The sequence below is a fragment of the Desmodus rotundus genome, chromosome 7 (assembly GCF_022682495.2).
Source record: "Desmodus rotundus isolate HL8 chromosome 7, HLdesRot8A.1, whole genome shotgun sequence".
Taxonomy (NCBI): Eukaryota; Metazoa; Chordata; class Mammalia; order Chiroptera; family Phyllostomidae; genus Desmodus; species Desmodus rotundus.
In genome coordinates, this window is record NC_071393.1 from 5,671,562 (window position 1) to 5,697,387 (window position 25,826).

The window sequence follows — 25,826 nt, forward strand, 5'->3', positions numbered from 1 at the left end:
CCTTACCTCTGATCTTGGAACACAAAGTCTAGACAATGGAATAGTCAGTGTGTCTGATGCTTGCGAAGTCTTTCTACAGTCTATGGGTGGGAATCTGACTGTAGCTATACCTTCCTGTTCATTGATAGAAGCCACTACTCCGATGCTTCCTGATATTCCTCTACCTAAAACCTAGAGACACAGATGGATCAGCACCACCTCCCAGCTTTGATAGTGGAAGCAACTCTGTGTGACAAGTGGGGACAGTAAATTCACAGCTGTCATTATGGGCATCATGCTAACAGTTTATTAAATCACAGATTCCTGAACAGGAGCTCAAATAATGGTCCTACAACCTCATGCCAAGGTGATCACAGTATAATTTAATCTCAAAACTTTCAATTCTAAAATACTGCCAATATTAACGATACCATAAGACACAAGTATTACAGTTAACAACATATAGTACTCTTCTAATATTTAAATAGTTTGCAACACAGTGTAGATTGGAATGCATGAGTTTCTCAGATTCCTGATTTAGCTTGAAGGACCAAGGATTTTTGTCCAATTGGGTGGACGATACTTGTCTTACAGATGGTCAGTTAATCAATGGATGTTTATATACGGGGAAAAGCAATGTTTTTGGGAAATGGTAGCTGGTTACCTGAACCTCGGACCCTATCTTGATCGTTTCTTTGAAGCCTCCAAGTGCACACAGTGCGGCGACAGCCTGGCGGGCAATTCTCTGAAGTTTGGCGAGTTTTCTGCCACTACTGCTTCCATTTTCCAGAATGCTTTCCGCGTATTTCCCCAATTGTGGAATGTACATCAGTGCACGAGACAGAACCTAAAAAAAAGCAGCAGGCCATGGAGGAGGAGTTTTGGCAGTTTTGGTACCAAGGGTGATGAGTGTCCACAACAGTGACTGGGTCCCAGGTACTGAAGGAACTGTTGATACGGAGGGGATGAAATAACTATTAGGTATGACCCATGACATTCCTGCTGTATTTGCCTTAGGAAATTGGACAGAACTGGAAACATACAATCTTAAGATATGGGAGATTCAAAACTGTGTTAATAAAACCCCTAAAAGCAAGAATTGATCTGATGGGAAACCACCCCAGCACACTGGCTACGTCTTGACACCTAATTACCCTTAGGACATGATATACACAGTTCACTAGAAGAATGACTATGGGAAAGGGGAATTGATTACAGATCTTTAGCTTTCAAGAAACTAGACTATTACGTGTAATGATGAATTACTGACAAGCACTCAGGAAGTGTAAATCCCACAGGGGCTTCCGTAGGGCTTAGTAAGTATCCTTAACGAGTCCAGTAACCAAGGCTGCATGATTTCCTAACGTCGGTGCCACTGGAACACAAGCAGGAAGGAGAAAGGAGGGGTGACATTCTTTCCCTGAGAATTGTCTTGTCTTCTGCAAGATTAGAATTGTCAGTGACAGGAGATTTATGTGAACAGAGTTGAAACTAGTAAATGAAAGCAAATTTCAGGGGAGAAACAGGTAATAAATATAACTAGCCAACCTCGGAAATCTTACTTTACTATTGCTAGGCATGATTTAAAAAGAACCCCATCCCTGACCTGTGGATTGAGTGCCGGCCTGTCGCCAAAAGGTCATGGGTTCAATTCCCAGTCAGTGCACATGAGTTGCAGGCCAAGTCCCTGGTTGCGGGTGTGCGAGAGGCAACCGATTGCTGTTTCTCTCACTCATCGATGTTTCTCTCCCTTTCTTTTCCTCTTCCTTTCTTTTCCCCTCCCTTCCTCTCTCTCTAGAAGTAAATAAATAAAATCTTTAAAAAAACCCCCCCAAAAAACCAAACTCTAACTTGGCCCTGGCCAGGTAGCTCAGTTGATTAAGAGCGTCGACCTGATACACAAAGTTGCAAGTGTGATCTCCAGTCAGGCCACATACAAGGAGCATAAATGAGTGAAACAACAAACTAATGTTTCTCTCTCTCTCTCTAAAAAAAAAAAAAAAAAAAAAAAAAAAAATCAATTGGGAAAAAAGGTCTAACTTCCTTCTTGCTTCCTCAGTTAAGCAATAACACCATACTAACCTTTTCTGCTGTTGTGGTCCATATCTGAGCAGCATTTGATTCAGGTGCCATTAATAAGCTATGCAGCAAGGCAATCACTTCGGCGGCCATGCTGTTTGCCACGTGGCCGCTGATGAAAGGTCGGACGGGATCGGTCCTGCACATGTCAACAGGGAAGATCGTCAGTGGCCGGTGCCATGGTTAAGAATGTATAGCAGCCCTGGCCAGGAAGCTCAGCTGGTGAGATTGTAGTCCTGATACACCAGGGTTGTGGGTTTGGTCCCCAGCTAGGGCACATACAAAAGGGGACCCTCAAAAAACCCGGAATTTATAAAAAATTGTGTATTTACTCTTACATTTTTATACTTCAGTCACTTTCAAAGTGCTCTCCATCTGATGTAATGCACCTATCAAGATGTTTTTTCCACTGCTCAGAACAATTTTTGAACTCGTCGATTTTGATGCCTTTCAGTGCTGCTGCCATTTTTTTGTTTCACCTCTTCTACACTGATAAAACGTTTCCTTTTGAGGACTTTTTCATCCAGGGAAACAAAAAAGTCACTTGGGGTGAAATCTGGTGAATAGGGAAAGTGAGGCATGGGGGTCATACCATTTTGGTCAAAAACTACTGAACATTCAGCATGGTGTGGACAGGTGTGCTCATAAATCACCCATCATGAAATGGGCAGACACGTTGAAAGAGTCTTCAAAAAAATGCACTGAAGCCGAACACAGCCTCTCGCAATAACACCAGCTGGTACACTGATACGTGGGTTTCTAGAACACTCACTTAGCAGGGGAAGCCTTTACTACAAGGGGGACACCCTCCAGAAGATAATTCCGGGGTTTTTTTGGTCACCCTTCATGGAAGAATCAGTCAATTAATGCATTAATAAGTGGAACAACAAATTGATGGTTTTTCCTCTCTCTCTCCTCCCCTTTCTCTCTCTAAAATCAATAAATAAAAAGAATCAATAATTTTTAAAAAGAATGTGAAGAAGTAGCTTTAGTGTTGGCCCAGATGAAAACATTTTCTATTCATACAAGAAAACGCAGATTTCTTTGACTGAGAGAAAGAGATGCTAAGTTAGCATTAGGAAGAAACCACCTCTCTCCTAGTCTTTCTGGTAACTAAAGACCCCTCCAAAACAATGGACTTCAAGCTCTGGGTTGGGTAAGCCATCAGGGTCGGGAAAGACATGACACTGTGTCTGCCCCTGACTCGCAAGCACAGATCACCTGGCACAAACTTCCCAGAGGCAACACTCATCCAGCCTTTCCTCCCCCAGAAAGAAGTTTATGTGTACAGTTGGAATGATGGGAAGTATCCTATGGAAGAAGTCAAGGAAGCAAGATCAGAGTTCACTAATACCCACTCCCCCACCTAGAAAAAAACAAAAATAAACTGTAGCTGACGATTCCGGTAGTGGCCTTTCTCAGAAAAACAACCGTTTGTCTATAGGTTGTCCTCTCAGCCAGGTGTGCCTCCCTAATTCATCCATCACAACCTCACATGGGTATTTTAAGTCCTCAGTCCCCATTTCCAGCAGGTCAAGGAGGTGATATAAAATTAACCCCCTAAAAAATCCATCACAAAGTAAATCTGAGGGGAGTATGGACAGGTTCTACCCTGTGGAAGGTTTTACCTGGCAAGTTCAGAGTTCCTCTCTCGGCAAATGGAAGTTTGGGCGGTTTTCTTCTTGTCACCCGTGGACAACCCACTCACAGTCTCCGGGTTGACGGATTCTACGGGTGGCCCAACACTGACAATGAGGCCTGACTGTGCCCACTTGGTTGCCTTCCGCAGAGCAGCTGCAGCCTCTTCTGTGATCACTTCGCAACAGCCACCCTGGAGGTCAGTGTGAAGACACTCTCGATATTCATGTCACTCTTCTCATCTCTAGTCTTTGTAAAACCTGTTTCCCCAACTACCAAAGCAATCCAGGCTCATTTAAAAAAATTCAGACACTCAAATATTATGTGTGGGAAGTGAAATTCCCAAAAACATCCCATGTCTTCACCTAATACAGATAATTGTCCGTCTTCTAGATTTTTTCCATGCAAATTCTGAGTTACATGATCATAGGTCACTCTACACACAGAATTTTTCCATTTATTTCTATCAGTTATCAAAATATCATAATGTACTCCTATGTTGGCATATAAAGTTATCTGACTTCAATTTCTTATAGCTGTATAGTATGTCATTACACGAACATTTAAAATTTTTTTATAATTAAAAGCTGATTTTTATGATTTATAATTCACATATAACGACTTCTGTAACCAATCACCTAGTTATGTGTGCAAAGATTCTATGGTTTTTTTTTTACAAAGAGAACCATGCAGAGCAAGAATGCCTTGTTACCCTCACCTGGACGAGAATGGGCGTTCTCAATCTTTCTTAATCTGTCCTCCAGGTGAAAAATGACATATTGCTATTGCTTTTATTCCCTTCCTTCATTAATATATTGTGTAATTTGTGAACCTGGGCATATTTTTGTATTTTGATAGGCTATTTGTCTTTATTTCTTATTATCCATCATTATTCTTTTAACCACCTTTCATCTATTATCAATTTTAAAGTATTTTAGGCTGTAAAACTTTTTTTATTTTTAGCAGAGCAAATGAAAACTTTCTAGGTCAAAACCAAGAGTTCTCTTTTACTTGTTAACATTAATGACAAATTGACTTTGACTACTTCTCTTGAAAATGTCCTCAGTTAAGCTACTGACTTCAGTTTGTCACCCTGCCTCTTTGTGGGGACTTGCATTGAAAAAATGTCTTGTGAAACCTGAAGCATGGCAAGTGTCCTGTAATCATGAGCCTTGTCAGAGCAGGTTTCTCCATTTTAGGGTTACCTTGGTCATGTCTCGATCCATTTTCACAACTTTCTCCATGTTGGCGCCGGTACCAAGTCGGAAGGGCCGTCCTTCGGAGCTACTAAAAAGGGAAGGCAGAGGAAGGCCGTGCTCAGCCATGGCCACAGCTCGGGGTGGTGGCCGGGAGGCAGCCTGGCAACGGTCAGGCTACCATTATGGGTTTTCAAAATTCAAAGTAAGACTCAATTTTTCCAAAAAGAAAATGATCTACTATTGCTTAATTACAGCACTTTAAGGAATCATAACAGCTGGTTTTAAAGATAATTAAAAACCTATGTGGAAATGATGTACAAACTAAAGAGCTGAACAAAGTCGAGAGTCTGAACCTATAATCAAGGGAAGGCAGGGCACATATGAGGCACTCAGGAAGTGATCTGAATCCCAAAGTGAGGGGACTTCAACAACAGCATGGAGTCGATGCCTTGGTGTAAATGATTAGATCTTCCTTTCTAATAATTCAGCTTCCTCTGCCACCAAAGTTACACTGTGATGTTTTACAATGCCCAAAAATGTTTCTTGGAGATTTCTCCTTTTAAGCACCAACCTGCTCTGACCCTGCTTAGTTTATGCCAGCAACCCATTAGTGCTTTCAGTTGCCATGATGGCAGACAAGGGACCCAATTATGAAGATGACACCATCATCCAAGCATTTATTTGAAGAGAAGACTCTTCCATCTGAGGCATAAACACCTGCTCTACATTCCCTTGTGTTCCGTGGCAGGCCTTCCCGTTGTCCTGGATCTCACTAACAGGCCCCCATAGATTTGTGATCGCTGGACAATAATGGTATATTTCTACTTCCTTGTTAAGCAATCATACCATTTATACTTCAATGAATTAAAGTTTTAAAAAAGTTTCTCTTATTTCTCCACCCCTCAGTCAATGGTATCCTTAAATTTACCGATGGTTAAAGGACGCCAATAACATTGCATTATTCCTTCTCAAAGCCCAAGTCACAAGGCAAACTCTCCATTGAACACAAACAATACATTCTCAACAGGGTTTTGCTCTCTGTTGAGTTTGGAGAGACAGTACTGAGCTGTCATTAAGTTGTGGGTAGAGAGGCCTGTGTCTGCATTTCAGTGCAGCCTCAGCTTCTCCATGGATAAGAACAGGGATGACAGTAATAGTGACTACGTCTTAGATTTGCTAAGAGGGCTGAGACAGCTGATGTACATAAGGGGCTTAGCACAAGGCCTGGGACATGGTTAGTGCTTGATGACATGTAGCTATTACAATCATTGTCACCTTAGTAATGGTTGGAGAACTTCATGGGATGACTGGTCCTCCCGCTTGTGGATAAAGATGGAGAGCTTGCCATCCACTGCTTCACTCTCTTCTCCAGGATCTTTATCTCCTTTTAAGGAATTCTTGGGACTGGTTTTGGTCAATGAGGTATCCGGTTCAGAAGCGGTTGGAGAAAGAACTGTCTGACATCCTTTAAGCAAACAGAAAAATTGCAGTGTTGTTTGTGCAGGGAAAACACTGGTTTGGAATCTCTCTTCCACCCTCTCTCCTGCTCTGTCCCTTCTCTGTCCCTTTTATTGCAGAAGCACCCAGCTGCCGTTTTGGAAAAGTGAAAGCTCAATCTGACTGTCTACAGAAGTGGGCACCTCAGTGTCATTTTCCCATCCAAAAGCTACTCACCTGGGACCACATAATCTGCCAGCTTTGCTAAGAGCAACGAGGCGATCTTGGATGCTGGGTCACTGGGATCCTCCTGCTCACTGTTCAGGGAAGGAACAGAGTAGCTCCAGGGTGGGAGCTCCACGTTCCCACAATCTTCTACACTCATTAGTGGGAGTGCCGCCCGGCACAGCTGAAGGATGATAAGGACCAGCTTTGGAGATGGGCGTTGGTCAAGCAGCAGGGAGAGGAGTTTGGACACACATGCTGGCTGGCTTAGGATGGCTTTACCGATGTGACTCCTGGGAAAGAAGGAAGAAAAGGTACACAATGTTGGGAATGCTGGCCTGTAGAAATTTAGAAGCAAGAGGTCCCTAAATGAGGTGAAACCAACAGATGACTTCAGATTTCATGAGGAAGACAAGGGTTTGGCACTATGCTTTTATGAAGGAGAATTAAGGGTTTTTGTTTTTTTAAAATAATCTGGTGAAATCTCATAATAGACCAATAACACTTAAAAAGAAAGATTTTTGAATATTTTCTGATCCCTGATGTTTGCTTAAATGAGATCCTGTAGTTCAGTATATTCACAGAGCACCAAGACTTAGAAACCCACTCTAGGAGGCTTACGGCTTAGTCTTTCATTCCTTTTTAAGGAGTACTTTGAGACCAAATGTCTCACCAGTCTGGGATCTGCCACAGCTGAGCCTGTCATATTGTACTAAGGAGAAAGCAGAGTCCAGCAGAAGCCACAGAACCGGTAGTTCTGTGGACGAGCTTTCGTGAGCCTCATGGCTCACACACGATGGTAGTAAACCTCCACAGAGGTCTTCTAAAGACACAGCATGAGAAAGAGAGTTCATCATAGGTCTTGATTGATTATTCTTCAATCTTGCTAAATGAGGGTAAGGGTTTTTGGTTATTGAATGCAAATGCATAAACTTGAAGGTCTAGCAGATGTTACCAGAAATTATGAAAGCAAATGATAATATTTTATAATCATCTAAACAATCCTCACATTTTCAAACTACATACTACTTTTCAATGACTTTATTCTCTACTGTTTTTCTTGAGGCAGGAACAGCCTAGTAATTTAGATGGTTCTAAAGACAAGCACCACTCGAAGACACCCCAATCACTCATAAGGAAAGCCAGCTGCTCCCAGGGCTCCGGCTGGGCCTGCCGTACCTCGAGAGATCATTGAGGAGGCTGAGAACGTCCTGCAGAGCATCGTTTCCAGCAGCCTGGTTCCCACAGCACTCAGTCGCTCTGGCAAGATGGTTAGTGAGAAGGCTGGACACCTGACGGGCCAGACCTGAGTGAACGGCCTCTGTGGAGCCGCCTTGGGAAGTAAAGACAGGAAAAGCCTGGTGAAACCCCAGGAAGCCATGGCAAGCCTGCAGCTGTGGCAAGCGCGCCCTCTCGGCCTCCCTGTGGTAAAGCCCTCTGCACCACCTGCCCCTGCCTGATCCTTAGCACAGCTGTCTATAGAAACCTCTATGGCCCCACAGCACTTTGTATTCACCTTGGTTATGACATTGATTACCCTGTAATTATTTGTTCATTGGTCTAGTTCCCCCGTTGAACCGTATCTCTCAAAAGGAGGAGCAATGCCTTATTTATTCATCTTATGCCTGGCTCTCAAGACAATAGAATGTATGATGAATGAACAAGCATAAACAAACAAACTATATACAGAGCTGGGATATTATGGAGTAATTACCCTTCACGTTTATTTTTTAAATTAGATTGGTAAATAAAAAATAATTTGGAAATAGCACCTTGAAAGTGCAAACTGGAAGATGATTTCATAAAATATTTGTTTGGAAACCATTAGTGGTGTTGACAAGAAAGAAACAAAAATATCTTCCTGATTTCCTGGGGTCACTACTTCATCAGGGTGGTTATCATCCCCCCACCAGAGCTTTATAGTGACATAACAAGTAAAGATTGCGTATGTTTAGATTGTACAACGTGCCTTTTTAAAGAGGTGTGCAACCTGATTATTTAATGTACATATTATATATTGTGAATGATTCCCACAATCATGTTAACACATCCATCATTTCACAGTTATCTATCTTGTGTAAGTGGTGAGAACACTTAAGATTTACTCTCTTTGCAACTCTCAAGTATAAAATAAAGTATTAATTGTCACGAGTTACATGAGATCCCCAGATCTATAACTGAAAGTCTGTCCCTTTGGCCAGCATCTCCCCATTTTCCCTTCTCCCAGCCCTCGGTAACCACCATTCTACTCTCTGTTTCTGAGAGTTTAGCTTTTTGTATTCCAAAAATAAGTGAGATAACTCAGTATTTGTCTTTTTGTGTTTGGCTTATTTCACACCCTCTAGGTTAGGCTGTTGTTTAATGTCATAGTGTAGCTATAGATTTTCATAGAATCATGCTGAAGAGGCCCTCATGAAATCATTAACTGATTAAACCCAACTGATTATGTCATTAAACACAGGCTCTCTTTTCCCCATCCAGCACAAATACTTAATAAATAAATACATCAAAGAAGAAATCAATGCATTCTAGAAAGGAATCCTGCTTCTTACCTTCTTCTTTTTCCCACTCAACGCAGCGGTTGGCAAGCACCTGGAAGGCTGCCCAGGCCATGGTGGCCACCTTCTGCTTCTTAGTTTGTTTCTCACTGGAGCTGGACTCCGTCTGACTGCTCAAGCTACACAGTCGATCCATGAGCTGGACAAGGCCACTGCGCACCAGGCACTTCTCCTCACTCCTGGGCAGGCGGGAAGGGTTGCACAGAACAAACATAACTGATCAGCCCTCAGGAACCCCTCACTTGAGACTCAGGTTATCAAAGAAATAGGAAACACATCATATAGTTCTTTGTCTATGACTTACAACACTACCATGTATAACTGAACACAGAAATATTTTTGTAGAATCAGGTTTTCCTTCATAAATAAGGGAGTTCAAGTTCTGGTTTATTCATACAGAACAGCAAAATAAAAATTGATGGCATCAACTCAAGGTTGCCATAATAGAAAAACTACATGTTTTTTGCCCTGGCTGGTGTGGGTCAGTGGATTGAGTACCAGCCTGTGAACCAAAGTGTCGCTGGTTTGATTCCTGGCTGGCGCACATGCCTGGGTTGCTGCCCAGGTCCCCAGTAGGGGGTGTGTGAGAGGCAACCCCATATTGGTGTTTCTCTCCCTCTCTTTCTCCCTCCTCCTCTCTCCAAAAATAAAATAAAAATCTTAAAAAAATTACATATCTTATCACAAGGGCATTCAAAGAATGACTTCATGACTGCTTGATGTCTTCAAACTATTGACCAAATGACTAAGAGGGAAACAGATGTGCGTATGCAAACAATTTTTGCCAAATATGCAAGTAATCTCCTAGGGGCTTTTTTCTTTCCTTCAAATCTCTCCACTCTGACAATGTAACATAATCTCTAGTGGCCACTTTGGATCATATAAGAACTCAACAATAAGGAATTTACATGGTAATTTTAAGTGTCAGGAGGCAAGCTCCTTTAATCAGGGTGATAATGTCACTGGATAATCAAAGCAAAAAAAAATCCAAATTTTTTCATTGAAAAATATTTTTATTTAATCAACTCCATTGTGGTATAACTCACATACAGTAAAAAAGCATTTCCTTGCTCACCTGGTGTAAGGGATGGTGCACAAGAGCCCAATGCTATTTGCACACGCAATAGGGTAACGAGCACACAAAGACACCACAGAGGTCATGGTCTCGCCGAAGGCTTCCTGGACCTGCTCGACCATCCCACCACAGGTTAGTTCTTCAATTCTGTGAAACAGAACCAAGAGTCAGCCTTCCTGAGCCACGGCAAGAACAGTGATAGTGAACACGGGAGTGGGAGAAGCACTCCTGAGAAGCCCAGGAGGGTCTACCTGAATCCAGAACTAAAGGGATCTCAGAGATCACTGGTGTTTCCCAAACTGCAGGACCACAGACGACGGCGGGGAAGGATTTCTAAGTGCTCCTCAAAGACAATGCCCACACTCAACAGAAGTCTGAGGACTCCTAGGTTAGGTAAAGTTAAGCATGGCTCTCTACTGTAGAACTTCTTGGAGCTCTATGAAGTTCAAGCCCATAGTATCTCTGAGAGCAAGAGAATAGGACCCAAGATTCCCTAAACTTATTTAATAATGAAACCATTTATTTGAGACACATCTATAGAATGCCATGTAACACTGAATACTGTAAATGCAATGGTACTAAAGAATGCCAAGACCCAAACAGACGAGCTAAGTATCCTTTTCAAGTTCAAGCTCTTATCAGCGGAGCCTAAGAATCTAGTTGATGAAAGACTTTCCCAATGTAAAAACACAACTCAGGATAGATTCTACAGTAATTGCTATTAGTTGAGAACTGGAACTATCTAGGATTATCTATAAAGATACACAACATAATATTGTTTATAATAGCAAAAGTAAGTAAAACCTAACATTTAAAAATAGGGAGTTGGTTTAATAAAGGTTCAGGAATATGATACGGTCCTATAGGACCACTAAAAACATTACAGGAGATGAGATATCTATGGTTCGAATAAAGATAGAATACACTAAAATATTAACAGGTTTTATCTTAAGATACTGGATTAACTTGTGATTTTATACGTCAGGATCTTTTGCATTTGTTCCAATGTGTGACATACGACATTAGTAACTGAGGGAGAAGGAGTAATGCTGCCGGTGTTACAGAGAAACTGTTCTGGAAGTAAGCTGTGGTGGTCATTGGTGTTACTCACTAAGCCTTCTGGGCACCCCTGTGGTTGGGCGGGCATGTGACCAGTCTGGCCAATGAGGGGCCAGACTGACAGCTTTGAGATGGCAGTCTCCTCTCTCCCCTGGGCTCTTTGTGATTATCATGAGCCAAGGTGGGCCTGGGTAGACATGAGCAAGAACTAAAATTTTGTCTAAGCCACTGAAGTTTTTGACTTATTTGCTTCTAAAGAATAATCTGGCCTCTCCTGACTGACAGAAATTTCTCAAGATATTCACATCAGCTCTCGGTTAACACATTTCCTCCAACCACTGCCCTCTACTTGCTGGCCAGAATTCCTCAAGAGTTGCCAGGAGGCACAAGCAGCCTCCAGCAGTCCCAGTCCAGGACTGGGAGAAAAATGCCTTTTCTATTTCTATCTGAAGAGCTTTGAAGCCCAGTAGGAAACTAGTATAGAAGAATTCTTCACAAATAAGTTACAAAGCGTCCTTCAAAGTTAGTATCTATAATTATGCTTTCAGAAATCAATCCGGTAAATAAGCAGAAAATATACAAAAATATAGGTATTATTATACAAAAAATTATACAAAAATATAGGTATAAGGATGTTGAATTAGAGCCCTATTGTTAATGCAAAAGCAAACAAAACAGAAAAAAGGAAGAAGGAACAGAAGGGAGGGAGGGAAGGAGAGGGAGAGGGAGAGGGAGAGGGAGCAAAGAAAGAATGAACCAATGTGTCCCTCAGGAGGGGATGAGTGCAATGAAGCAAAATATAGGCGTCCGTACAATGGAGTCCATGAAGTTCTTCAAAACTCTGAAGCAGACCTACATGTAATGGCATGAAAAGACAGAGATAGCCAAGAGATATGGTGCAAAAGAGCTCAGACCGCAGTAAATCAAGTACAATATAGTCTGAAGTAAGTAAAATAAGAATCACACACATACACACTTACATGTAGGAAAGAATTAAAGAGCTTTTTATGTACGTGTACTTGATACAACAAGCTGTTAATGAGCAATGGAATTTAGGAGGAAAAGATGAATAGAGAGACTTATTTACAGTTATACACGCTGAATCTTTTACAAAACCATGAACTACTTTTATAAAAATAAAAATATAATGTTTTAGGGGACAACATAAGCAAATACCACTGTCTATGGTTTGGCCCCAAGCGTAAGCTTTGGCAGGGCTTTTGCCCATGCCGACAGGTCAGCTCACACTGAACAGAAACAACTGACCTGGGTCCTCCCTGAAGAACCATCGTCACTGGACCCACAAGATGCGTCACTCCCCCGACTCGCACAGCCGCGGTCAGCAGTTCGCGCATGTGCACCAGGGCCTGCTTGCGAGTGTTTCCCCGCCGCCACCTCGTCTGTGCAGCCAAAAGGAAGCTGCTGCTGGACACCTGAAACGCAAGAGAAGGAGGTACACTTGACTCCTGCCAACTGTCACAGGCCTCCTGTGCTTTTCAGTGCCATTTATGTGTAGTCGGCAAAACAGGACGTACGGCTTGGTCTGGGTTGGTGCCGATGAAAGCAAACAGCTGCCCCAGCAGGACGCTGTAGGTGGGTTTGTCTCTGCTGTCCTCGATGGCCAATGACTGCAGGAGCGTAAAGGAGCTGCTTCGGTGGCTGGTCACATGGCGCCGCCTGTGTTGGATCCGAAAAACAAGGGACCCTCAGGGAGTGCGTTTTGATGAAGAGCATTCAGCCGCATGTTGGAATCCAACCTTGGCCATCAGCCACTTACCTCTGATTTGCTCTAGTAAATTCCAAATCTTCATTACCAATCATTTCCAGGTCAGAAGGAGCGGACATGCTGCGAAGGAAAACAGGCTGCCGCACAGCGTGAGCTATCACCTTCGTTTCAGAAGCTGATTTACAGGCTGGAACAGAACGGAATAAAAGGGTTGACGTATCTGTTATCCCATGCATAGGGAGAGCAGCAATAGCTAAACCTGACATGGAACTACCAAACAGTTTCAGACATCTTTGCTTTCCGTGAGAGTTCAGCCACCAAACCAGCCCGCAAAGCATAACTAATATTCTTAGGCCAATTTTTAAAAATCTTGATATTAGGTTAAAAATGATCTTAGCTTGGAAGACTAAAATATTTTCATTAAATTAGGTTTCCAAAGAAAGGCTGAAAAATTCATTTAACTTCATAAACTAACAATGTTCACTTTAATATAAAAATTTTAAAAAGCAAGAGAGGACAGAGAAAGTAATTTCTGGAAGCCAAAATTTCTTACTCAAATAAATCCAGATCCTTTTTTCCCCCTCCCCCCAGAGATACCCTTTGTTTCCCCTTTAATTCAAGATTTATTTAGCTGACTTACTACCATTTGACAACATCTCTGCTTTGGTCATAGTTGGTATGAGTAAATATCACACTTGAACTAGAATTTGACCAGCCCCTTCCTGTAAGATATACTCCTTAACCCTATCCAGGGAAATAGCTGTTGTATTTTTTTTTTTAAATAAACACTTTAATGGACGATAAAACTACATGTCATGAACTGCTAAGGAAAAAAGGTGTTAAGAAAGTGGAGAAGAGGTCATCTTGAATCTGTATTAAGAATGGTTAGACAGCCAAGCTTAAAAAAGATGATTGTGAAAGATGATGTCTCAGGGAATGATTGGTCCATCATCTCTGTTACCAAGATCCCCTTGGAAAGCATCACCAGCCTTAGTGAGGGGTTAAGTCTTTACAGGGGACACTTAATTAACCAAGGGCTAATGTGGCCAGGGACGTGGTGTGGCAGACCATCCTGGCATGCAGTCACGCCGCACACTTGGCACACTTCCCCCGATGTTGTCAGGGAGTAGTACCCTTTCGCTATGGTCAGAAACCTGGGAGGCAGCCTAGATTTCTCTCCCAAATGAGAGGAGCCCTGGGTGATCAGCTAGGGGGCAAATGAGTCTGCCTGCTCGATAGTGTGCATCAAGCAATGGGCTGGATAACATGAAGTCTTTCATTTAAGAACATGTTTATTCAACTTGTTTTCTTGGGAGAAGAATTAACACTTATTATGGGCTATGCCCAGTGTTGTGGATCTGGCTTAAGTAAAAAGGTTCATTGATTTCCCTGAGGAACATATTTTGGGCTAAGAATTAAAATGTGATCAGGAGAAAAATTAATAGTGGAAATTCATGCTAGAAGTTTCCACCTAATAATTAAAGATGAAATGCAAACTCAGCTTCAAGAGGAAAATATGATGCATTCATTACAAGATTCACAATATTGACTATCTAGTTATATATGTTACTATGAGAATGACAAGCCATCAGCTAAAAATAGGGGGCATGGAATTATAAAAATACATGTCACTAGGCTCTTTAGATGCTCCCAAGAAAAACGGGACGAGGCAGGCGAAGAGGCACCCCTGGTGCTCAGCTGACCCACAAAACACCACATGAATTCAATGAAAAGCACTTCTTGGCTGGAAAAAGTAAAAGGCAAAATAAAAAATGTTGAATTTTTCTTCCTTTCTGGGAGTGCACAAGAGTGATTTTTTCTTTTAAGTAGCTTATGTCCATTTTATGAACAGACTAGTGCAGGGAGCTGGTGCAGTGCTGGCTTTGAGTGGTACCCGGTGTTTCTGCAGGGGTCCCCGAGATGCTTCTGGTGAGGCCAGACTGGGCCGCGATGGTAACATGCAGCAGGAGCTCGGCTCGGTTCATTAAACTCTTCACTAACGTCTTCGTTTTAGCCAGTGGGTGCGAGGGTTTCTGAATAAGAGAATTCACTTCTTGTAGGAACTTCTCCCTGTAAAGAAAGGCTCATGTGCATTTAGTCGTTCTCTAGTTTACCAAAACCAAAGTTTTTTAATCACAAAGGATAGGAAAAGACAGAGGGAAAACTAAGCAAACACTAAATATTGCTCACCTCCCCCTTCCCCCATCTGAGGGGAGCAGTGTTATAAATTGTGGTCAGTTTTAGTTCTTTTTGCCTGGTTTCAAATACCATGAGGCTAACTTTTAAAGGTTAAAATCAAAATCTCCAAATTACCAAATGACTTCCAAGTCTAAAGTATTCAGTTAACGCACAATATTTTTAAAGTACCTGTTGAGACTAGACCTTCACATTTTGTTTTGAGCACCAAGGGAATAATTTAGCTTTATGCAGTTATTAATATCACTAACCTCAGAGATAGGACCATGTTTTCAAGATCATTTCCATCAAAGGAGACTTCCTTCATTGAACACAAAAGTTCTAGTTCTTTCATTTTGTTCTAAAGAAGGAAAAATCAAGAAAAGATGGTTTGCAGGATCTGCAAAAACTGAGTTTTACTGTACATGTTAAAAACAATAGAAAATTTCAGGGGGAAAAACACCATCTTTGGTCCATCTTTCTATGCCAGAAGCACATTTGTAAGTTATTATTTGATATTTTAATTATTGACCACTTTCTAGGGATTTCTTCAGTGCTTGTAATTCTGCCTTTGATTTATTTTGTAAGCCTTGAAAGCAAAATTTGATAATGATAACTTCTTTATAACACTACTAATCAGTTAAAAACAATTTATTATTTGTATTACTGACATACTGACCTAGTTTTATTTAACACTTGGGGTGCACAACATTCTAAGGAGCACCCTTACTTCCCCTCTGCACACACGGCAAGCACCGCTGCACCGGGACGCACCGCACAGCGCGCTCACCTCGCACAGCGCGCTCACCTCGTTGAAGTGGTAGTCGTAGAAGAAGGGCGCGCTGTCCTCCAGCCTCCCCTGCATGGCGTCATCCACCTCACTCTGCCATTTCTGTTCCAGCTCTGCGACACTCTGACCCATTGAAGCATAAAACGATGTGAAAATGGATAGAAAATAGAAACAGGTGCTATCTACAAATTAGGAAGTTTTAGTCATAACAATTTTTAAAAATTCAGACCACTTTGTAAATGTCATTAAATTTCTAGGAAAGAAATTATTTCTAACAGTTATAAGAGAAATTTTGGTGTTTTAGCTTTCATTTACCTGTAGCTGTCTCTCCATGGCACTGAGTTTCTTAAAGGTCTCGCCCATAATTTTACACAATAAATCATATTCCTCAGCATGTTCTTCTTGATACTGGAAATTTATTAGGGACTGCAGTGCATCAACCAAGTTCAAGTGCTTAATAACACATGATACCACCATTTCCTCCATCACGTCTGGCTGAATTACTTCTCTGTGGTTACAATGGAAAGTAGTCAGATGTATGCCATGCACTCAATTTGCCAATACTTTTTTATAGATTAAAAGACATAGACTTTGATTTAAATATATTAAATATTCACCACACCTCCTTTATTCCAATAAAGGGGCATAAACATTATAACATTCCTATCAAGTTGGCAATAATTAAATATTTTTAATGATAAAACTAACACTGGCTGATAAAACTGAAAATCAAAACGAAAGACACTACGATTCCTACATTCTGAGCTATAGTCCCATTAGAGCTGGAAGAGGTCTCAGGCTCAAAGGAGACCTTTGTCACCATTTACCTACCAATGAAAATTTATGCAGCTTATGACTTGTGGTATTTCGTGTGTATGGATGTTGGACTGAAAACAATGGTGCTTCTGTATTTTTTCATGTTAAATTTCATCTATACTTTAAATTTTTCTCTGAAATAGCTTATCTTGCCTCAGAAGGCAGAGCAGAGCCTGCAAAACACACTTCCCTTTGAGAAAGAACACCTCAAAGGCATCTGTAAGGCTTCACGTTCTAGAATAAAGATCCTCTCCCTCACCATCTCTCTAGGCATCAAAAATAAAATGCCTCTATGAGAAAAGATGCTATGGAAACGAAAAGTTGATGACTATCAGTAGAAGGTCACACCACCTGAGAAAAACCTAGAACCTGTCAAACTGGAGCATGCATCAGAATCGTGTGGAAAAGCTGTGAAAACAGATGACTGGGCCCATCCCCACAGGTCCTGACTCAGCAGGTGTGAAATGGGGCCCAGAACTAGCATGTCCCCGGCTGCTGCTGATGGACACTGCTGAGTGGAGGCCCACAGCGTGAGACCTGCTGACCTGGAATACCATCTGGGACACTCCCCAGGGTGCTTGGTTAGCAGTCATTAAGTAAACACAAAATTAAAGTTCATTTGATAGACTATAAGACAGATACCACCTTCAAGTGTTTAAACATTTTTTTCCATTGGGAAAAAGGAAATGCTATATAGCAACATACTTTATACTCGGTCTAAACTGAGGTCTAGCACGCCCAGAAATTTCCCTGAGCTTTATCATGATTCCTGGAGGCAGCCTGATCCGCGGCAGGTCAAAGTAGTTTCCCACTGGAGGCACGAGGATGTCAGAGGGGTAGGTGAATTCTCTGTCTTCCTCGATGGTGAGAGGCAGCGGAGATGGGCTGGGAGTCAGGGCAGGGGAGATCACGCCATTGGCCTCCACCTGCCATTGGCACCTGAACAGAAAGAAAAGAGTTTCTTCTCTTCCTCTTCTATCTGGTAAGCTACTTAAAGTTTGCAGATAAATGAAACATATGAAGGATCACATTATGTGTTAAATATTTATTTATCAAACCTTCTCTAAAGAGAAATTAACATAGTATATGAAACCGTATCTTTGGGAATCTACCTCCTTCCCAACATTTTGACCCAGTGATCCCACTTCTGGGAATATATCTGAAGAAACCCAAAACACTAATTCAAAAGAACATAAGCACTCTTATGTTCATTGCAGCGTTATTTTCAATCACCAAGATATGGAAGCAGCCCAAGTGTCCATCAGTGGATGAATGGATAAAACAACTATGCAACATTTACACAATGGAATAGTACTCAGCTGTAAAAAAGAAGAAGAAAACTTTACCTTTTGCAATAGCATGGATGGATCTGGAGAACATTACGCTAAGTGAAATAAGCCAGTCTGAGAAAGGCAAATACTATACGATTTTACTTGTATGTGGAATCTAATGAACAAACTGAACTAACAAGCAAAATAGAGATAGACTGAGAGAGAGAGAGAGAGCAGGATGACAGCTATTGGTGGTGGTGGGGTTAGGGGGGAGGTTAGGGGTGGAGGGAATCAAGCAAAAAGGAAAAAGGACTCATGGACATGGACAACTGTGGTTGATTGCAGTGGGTAGGGGGATATAAGGGGACTAAGTGGTAATAGAAAAAATACAATAAAAATTTTAAGGAAAATAAATTTTTAAATATATAAAGATGTTGAAAGAAATTACATGTTAACACCCATATACCCACTGCCTAGCTTCTTGAATAAACATTTTGCCCTATTTGCTTTATCTCCCATCTAGCCGTTCTTTGGGGGATCCCTTTAATTTAATTATACAATATTTGTTGGAGAAAAGCTTATGCAGTTCAAGTCTGTAATTTCAAATTAGTAAAGTACAGGCCAGAAGGCACTTTGCTGTGATTTCCATTTCACTTCCCAGACACAATGGCACCTATGGATTGTCTGGCAGTAGGCATGATCAGCTGGGAAACACACTAAAAGTAGTTTTCCACAACAAGCTCTTTTTCCTTCGTGAGCAAAACTAGCTCCATTTGAGCCTTTTGTTACCTTTGCAAAAGTTTGGACCGCAACAGCTCCTGACAGGCTTCTTCTTCTTTGGTAATTTCTGGTCCATTATACAGGATTCTTAACATGGAACAAGCTAACACAGACAGACCCAAAGCCAGGTCTACCAGGAAGGGCAAGCCTCCTGACACGTCCTCGGAAGACTCCTACAATGCAGACGGGGCAAATCACATGGTCAGTGGACGCGGCAGAGCCCCTGCATCTGTGTCTCCACACTGCCCTGCCCCTGCTACGGGGCTCACAGTGCAGCGTGGAGCATCGTTGCTATGGCACACAGGGACAGCACCTCACACCAGGAGCAGATAGATGGTGGCACTGAGTGACCACAGAGTGAAGTCTCAGCACAATTCAGGAGAGAGAAGAGCTGATAAGACTGCATATTAGAAATACCACAAAACTCATGCGTGATTCTTTGGGCAGCTCCCTCTCTGCTTTGCCTACCGGGGCATAAGTCACTATTTTGTCTTGTCACCTCCGTCCTATGCTTGAACAAAGATACTGTCCATGATGACACTGAATTCACTCAATAAATGTTTACTGAGTGCCTACTGTGGACCAGTCATTGTTCTAGGTGCCTGAGATAACAGCAGAGAACAAAACAAAGATGCCTGCTCTCATGGAGCTTACATTCTAGCAAAACACTCCACTCCAGAGAGCCTCAGCTTGGTTAAACTTAAGCAGTCTCCCAATCTGAACTATACTTTACAAACCAGGCTAGGAAGCTCCTACTACTCCATCTCTCTCTCTCTCTCTCTCTCTCTTTTTTTTTTTTAAGATAGGAAACTAATTTATTTACATAGATTCTGGGGGCTGGGGCAAAGGAGAGGAATAACTTTTGGGCACTGCTATTAAAAAAGACTAGGGTAAATATACTGACAGAGCATAACACAAATAATTAACCAAAGAAAGACCCAGTCTAGCAAAAAGAGCCCTTGGGAATAGAATTAAAAAGTCAGACCCTACTACTGTTAAAACCAAGGTCCAAGTGCTTTGTGTTGGCGTCCTATGTAAAGACCCTGGAGGCAGATGACCCCTCCAGGCTTTGAAGACAGAGCCCCGAGCAATGGATTCTCTGTGCTGCTGAACTGATTTGAGGTCACAGCTTGTTTCACTCCATAAAACTACTACCTACTATTGGTAGTCTACTTCCTGTCAGATGGAAGAGATGGATGGAACAGTAGCTCATATTCGCTGCATTTCCAAGGCGGTATGATGTACGTAAGCAAGGCACACAGGAGAGAGAACATCATGCCCACGGCAGTGGTCAGAGTCGAGTACCTGAGCGCGGACTGTGCAAGCAAAGCCCCACATGGCTTTGTCAGGAGTGTTGTGCTCACGGCCACTTCTCATTTCAAAGGAGAAGGTGACTGTATCTCCTTCCACCTTAAAATTTAAGGGGGGAAAATGCACTTTAAAAACAAGACACACAGTTTTCAAGAGAGCAATGAATTTCAGATTTACTTTGAAAAGGACCACAGCAATATTCTACTCCTTTTCTCACTGGCTTTTTAAATTCAAAATCAATCCCCTCTCATTCGGACACCAGCCTTTCAGGTATCTCTCCTGACCAGGTAGCTTTTGGGATGAGGCATCTGTGAAATGGGTCACAACTGCCCGACAGCAGAATCAGAGTAAAGATGAACCAAATCTTAAGCATAATTTCAATAAATTCCTCAAATTTCTATTCTTTCTGCCCTCCCCCCTCTCTCCATGTCACCACCTACTGTGCCAGCAAGGCAAGCAAATGGCCAGTATCTGGAAGAACACAGTGCCAGCGCGGGGGAAGCTTGCTCTGTAGTGTAGAACCAACACCGTGAATGAGGAACAAAAGGCAGAAAAACAGAACAGGTGAAAGTGCCGGGCTGGTCCAGCTTTGGATGCATCTGGACCAGCCCTCTGGAGGAATCTTGGTGTCTGTTGCTGAATTAGAGGATACATGATATATGTGAGATAAAGGCTCTGGGAATAGATTTTGGGGAAGTTTTCAGAATGGGCATTTCCGTTCATATTCATATTCTGGGTAGATATGTCATACAAGGGGCCAGATGACAAAGCATGGCTCAAGTCTTATCAGTTTAGAATGCATCATTAATTTTGCTCCAAAGGCCCAAATTTATCTGAAAACATTGATTCCACAATTTTTCACTTCAATGGCTCTGTGGGTCTAGGATACTCTTCATAAGGGAGTGTAGAGAAGAAGTAAGCTGGAAGAATGAGCAGTCCTTTTAACGGACAGGGAAGGAAATGCTGTGGCAACCTCAGCCCGTGAAGCAGCCTGTGGAACAGGTTCTGGAGTGGGCAAGGGTCTGATGCCCTGGAAGGGAAAGGAGGGTCATTCTGCATGAAGTAGTGACTTCACAGGCCTGGCAATGCAGCCCCACCTCCACAAAAGCCCCCCCAGCAAGCTTTGTTTTGAACTCTTGTTGATATACTTGGGCCCGTGAGGAATAAAGTCCATCTTTCTTTTCTAGAAGTGAATGTGACTGGACACCATACCTTCACCAGGTCTTTCGGCCAGCCGGTTCCTAAGACGCTACGGCTGCCGTACCCCAGGGTATTGCCTCCGTACTCAGCAACCTTCCTACTGTTTGTGTTGGGCCCCGCGTAGATCACCAACTTCAAAACAGAAAATATACTGTTAGACTGTAAAAGAAAAACAAAAACAACATCTACAAATAAAAAGGCTGCAGAAAATGTTTGTTTAAAAATACATTTATAACCAGGCACTGGTGTCATAATATAACTAATGTTTTTTAAAGATACAACTGACACTAATTTGAATGCAATTGGCCATTGGTATTTACAGGGCAGCCACAGAAAGATAACAAATATTACCACAATTTAACTGACTTGGGGACTTCACATTAAAATAGTTATACTCAGCTAATATATACACACATATACACACATTTTTAAATAGCTATTTTAATCCTAAATAACCACATGTAATTCATAACTAAAAGGTACAGTTTGCCCTCTTAAATCTTTCCCAAAATTAATAAAGTGAGCAAATACAGGTGAAAAGATGGTAATATTTCATACAACAAAATCAAAGCAAGAAACTCCCAAACCCGCAATGAATGAAGATGTTAAAAAATGCAACAAATTGAAAATAAGCCATACATTCTTAGAATATTGCTTCATGGTATTAAAAAAAAAAACCAAAATGACCCAAATATGGGCCAGAAAGGGGGCTGCTTCTTCTTGGGTTAGTTTTCATGTATCAACACTTTTCTTCCATAAAGGCTATTCATTTATATCCACTTAACCAACTTTCTAATGTGCAGGAGAACCACTTAGGCCTAGGCCATTTGGCATTCAAATAGTTCCACAGGTAGCCAACGGCCCTGGCTTCTTTAAACACCAAACCCAGTCTTGCAGTGTGCGCTCCAACTGCCTCTGTCTGCGCAGGGGAGGTCAGAGTGGATCTAGAAGCGGCACTTTCAGCCCTGGACATTTATCTGTTCGTGACTTCTTACCCTGCTGACACCACCGCGGACCACTGGGAAACTAAATGTTACTTTTGTCCATGTAGTTAGTGGGCATCCTGGGCCTCCACATTTAACACTAGTGTGTAGTGCAGGTGGAGGCTGCATGTGTCAAATTACTGGCTTTTGAAGGAGAAACAAAATGACACTAACTAAAATGGCAATCACTTTCATTTCCATTTTAAACAGTCGTACCACTTGACTCTAGGAAATGGGGTAGCTAATGCCAGGAACTAGGAAGCGGAGTAGACTGGTGCCAGGAATTAAAGTTTTTGAAAGGCCCACCAAAGACCCTTTCTCTTGCTTGCAGCAAAGGTAAGTTTTGGGGGTATTAGCCCCTCCAGACAACTGGGATCTTCACTAGCCTAAGATAATGGGGAGGAGGATTCCATAGTTTGCCCAGGAATGTGCTTTACTGTCCCATAATATAGACAGTTAAGAAGTCCTTTATACAGCAGATAGCTGGCAATTTACATGAAAATAGTCCTGTATATACAGCTATTAGCTAATCCTTCAGTTGTTCTTTTGTATGTTACATACCACAATTTCTTTAGCCTTTCCTCCTAAATTCAACCTAATGATTTACAATGCAACAGTTATAAACAGAAGAAAATATTATAAGCCCTAAAACACATCCTTTTACTTATAATTTGGTTCAGCCACCAGGTTGGAAACTACACTTCCTTGAAATCTATGTGGACCCTGAGGGTCATGGCAAAGAATAACTTAAACCCAAACAGATCCTAACACATCTGAAATCCTTCTAAAAGGCCACCTTCTCCAGAAAGATACATGAGAAGCCCCAAGAACTGGGCAGTAAGACCTTTCTAGATGAATGGACACACATATCTACAGGAATTGCGAGCACAGAGGGAAGGCAGGAGGTAAGCAGAATGGAAAGGAAAATTTCCTTTGATTCGGATCTGAACTCTGAAAGCTTACAAAAGTCCACTTTCAACATGATTTTAAAACACTGTTCTTAGACCGCAGAGGCGGTGGCTTCAAATTTTGATGCCCCAAAACACTAACCTTTGAGGCATTATCTTAGGGAAGTTCTCCTAAGAGATATCTGCAGACAGAAATAAGTCAAGAAAGGTGACCAGCAGCAAAGAAAAATAAGAAGCATCTAAGACACCAGCTTATCAGAGGTGGAAGCCATTCTAAAGCAGTTTGTGCTTACTTTGTCATAGTCATATTGTGAAGAGCATCTGCTATCAAATCTAAGGTACAGGCAGCGAGCTCCTGGGATGTGGACCGTTTCCTTAAATTTATAGTTGTCTCTGACGGGGTGGACTGTCTCCACAGTCTTGCCAGCAGCCCATGGAGCAGGAATCTTTAAACCAGTGAGGAAGCCTGGTTCTTCCTTCTCTTCCAGCATTCTAAAACCAGACAGAGAGTATGACTGAGTTTAGCAGCAAGGAGAGGAAAAAGAAAACGTATACACAGAAAAATACAAAAGATTAAGAAATTTCACTCTAATTTTCCACAGCATGCAGTGTGACAACATTGTGGCTGGACACAGAGGTGATCAGAAACATTAAGAAAAATCCTATGTTTAAGGTTCTTTTCTTTCTTGTTATACAATATATTTGCATTTCCCCTCTTCTTTCAAGGCAGAAGCCCAATTTATATCCAAGAGAGAACCTCGCTAACTCTCATTTAAAGTTACTCAGAAAAAGAAAAGATACTATAAAGGACTTTTAAATTGGCCACTTTCCAAATCCCACGGGATCAGTATCCTGTAAAGGTTCCTTCTGTTGATAACTAAATGTCAGTTGTTGAGAACTCCATGACTCTACACAACCAATGTTTACTGCAGTTTTTACTAAAGAAAGGTGCTTTTGAAGTTCCTCTCATCCACTGTAATTGAACTCTTGAGGACGTCACAACCCAAGGCTGTGGAATACAGACTCCTATAGCTGCACTTGGCTGTTGTGAAATTCTCTTTCAGCTCTGTGCTATCCAACAGGAGTGGTTACTTAGTAAAATGTGGCCAATTAAGTTGAATCTAAATTAAATACAATTTAAAATTCAATGTCTTGGTCACATTAGCTACATCACAAATACTTGGTAACAGCATGTGGCTGTCATCAACAGTATTGGAAAACAAAGATACAAATTTTCATCATTGCACAAAGCTCAGTTGGATAGCGTACTGTTCTAGAAAAACCCGTAAGTCCTTCCTTTCTGATCAATGTTTTTCAAGACAGCTTTAGTGAGCTGTAATTGACATGTAATAAATTGCAGATATTTAAAGATTATAAATTGGTAAGTTTGCCCGTATGTATACACCTGTGAAATTTCCTCCTTCTTCTTAATCCAGGCAACCACTTCTTTTCTTTCCAACACTTCTTTTCTTTCCATCACTACAAAGTAGCTTGCGTTTTCCAAAGTTTTATATAAACGGGGTCATACATTTTGTACTTTCTGGGGGGATCTGGCTTCTTCCACTTAGCATAAGTAGCCCAAGATTCATCCACGTTGCTCCACAGTTCAGTCCTTTTTATTGCTGAGTAGGATTGCACTGTACAATTGCAACACTATGCTTATCCCTTCACCTGCTGATGGACATTTGGGTTGTTTCTTGTTTTGGGCTATTCTAACTAAAGCTGCTATGACCTTCATATATCAGTCTTTGTAAGAATCTAGGCTTTCTTCTCTTGTGGAAATACCTAGAAGTGAAATCGTTGGGTCATATGGTAGGTTTATGTTTAATTTTTTAAGAAACTGTTTGCAAAAGTCATATGTTTTACATTCTGATCATTAGTATTTGACAATTTGTCGATTTTGAACTAATCTCTTGATCAGTGGGGAAATTTATTCTAACTTGTTCCTAGAAGACTACAAAGCAGGCCTACCATTATCTGTAAAATTGAGTCCCTGATTCCCAGTTAGACAGCCCTTGCTAAAATCCACTGTGGTAAAAGGAGCACTAGGCTTTCACCAGAAGAAAACAAGGCAGGGGTTCCTGCGAGGAAGCAGCATCGCTCACCTCTCACCAGGGAACAGCCTGCCCTTCTGGTCTGATGCACCACATGGGGAACAGCCCACCTCGGCAAAAACTGGACACTGGGTTTTAAGCAGCAAAGCCGTCTGAAACACAAAATCATCATCATGCCTTAAAGTGCTTACTGTCAGTTATCTGGAGGGTACCAGAGCCAAACTTAGAACTCTCACTTAAACCATCTTTCTGCACATCTAGTCTACACTCTTTCACTAAGAAATGCTTTGCTACTTAGACCACTTAACATCATTTTGTTTTAACACCGGAATGGAACGTGTTGATACTGGGTACCAATACCCAGCAAGGACTCAGACGAAATATCATGGCAGGATCTCAGCAGCCTTTAGGTTAGCATTTTTACAGCTGACACGCAATGAGTACTTGCTAAAAGATTACAGTAAGTAATTAGGCAAACAAATAAAATGTTTCCCCTTAATGTTTCAGTTTACTTTTATGACACTGTTTCTTCATTCCACCATTATTTCCCTTGGCTTCCGAGA

At 41.7% G+C, this 25,826-nt stretch overlaps 1 protein-coding gene across 5 annotated transcripts in view; it reads right to left on the bottom strand.

The window, feature by feature from the left end:
• HECTD4 (HECT domain E3 ubiquitin protein ligase 4) overlaps positions 1-25,826 on the bottom strand; it is a 152,092-nt gene that overhangs the window by 52,844 nt on the left and 73,422 nt on the right. For 3 of the 5 annotated variants that reach the window (XM_024567077.4, XM_024567076.4, XM_024567079.4), the window contains exons 20-42: positions 25,315-25,415; positions 23,503-23,701; positions 21,331-21,477; positions 20,113-20,217; positions 18,817-18,980; positions 17,462-17,695; positions 16,256-16,448; positions 15,959-16,063; positions 15,423-15,511; positions 14,870-15,045; positions 13,027-13,162; positions 12,785-12,926; positions 12,516-12,682; positions 10,191-10,337; positions 9,110-9,294; positions 7,737-7,890; positions 6,570-6,850; positions 6,171-6,360; positions 4,902-4,983; positions 3,687-3,889; positions 2,062-2,197; positions 644-826; positions 7-171 (exon numbers count right to left, since the gene is read on the bottom strand). In XM_024567077.4, the coding sequence (XP_024422845.3) occupies positions 7-171; positions 644-826; positions 2,062-2,197; positions 3,687-3,889; positions 4,902-4,983; positions 6,171-6,360; positions 6,570-6,850; positions 7,737-7,890; positions 9,110-9,294; positions 10,191-10,337; positions 12,516-12,682; positions 12,785-12,926; positions 13,027-13,162; positions 14,870-15,045; positions 15,423-15,511; positions 15,959-16,063; positions 16,256-16,448; positions 17,462-17,695; positions 18,817-18,980; positions 20,113-20,217; positions 21,331-21,477; positions 23,503-23,701; positions 25,315-25,415 (3,684 nt within the window). The remainder of the gene's footprint in view (positions 1-6; positions 172-643; positions 827-2,061; positions 2,198-3,686; positions 3,890-4,901; positions 4,984-6,170; positions 6,361-6,569; positions 6,851-7,736; positions 7,891-9,109; positions 9,295-10,190; positions 10,338-12,515; positions 12,683-12,784; positions 12,927-13,026; positions 13,163-14,869; positions 15,046-15,422; positions 15,512-15,958; positions 16,064-16,255; positions 16,449-17,461; positions 17,696-18,816; positions 18,981-20,112; positions 20,218-21,330; positions 21,478-23,502; positions 23,702-25,314; positions 25,416-25,826) is intronic. The other 2 variants (XM_024567078.3, XM_024567080.4) reach the window with 1 other exon arrangement.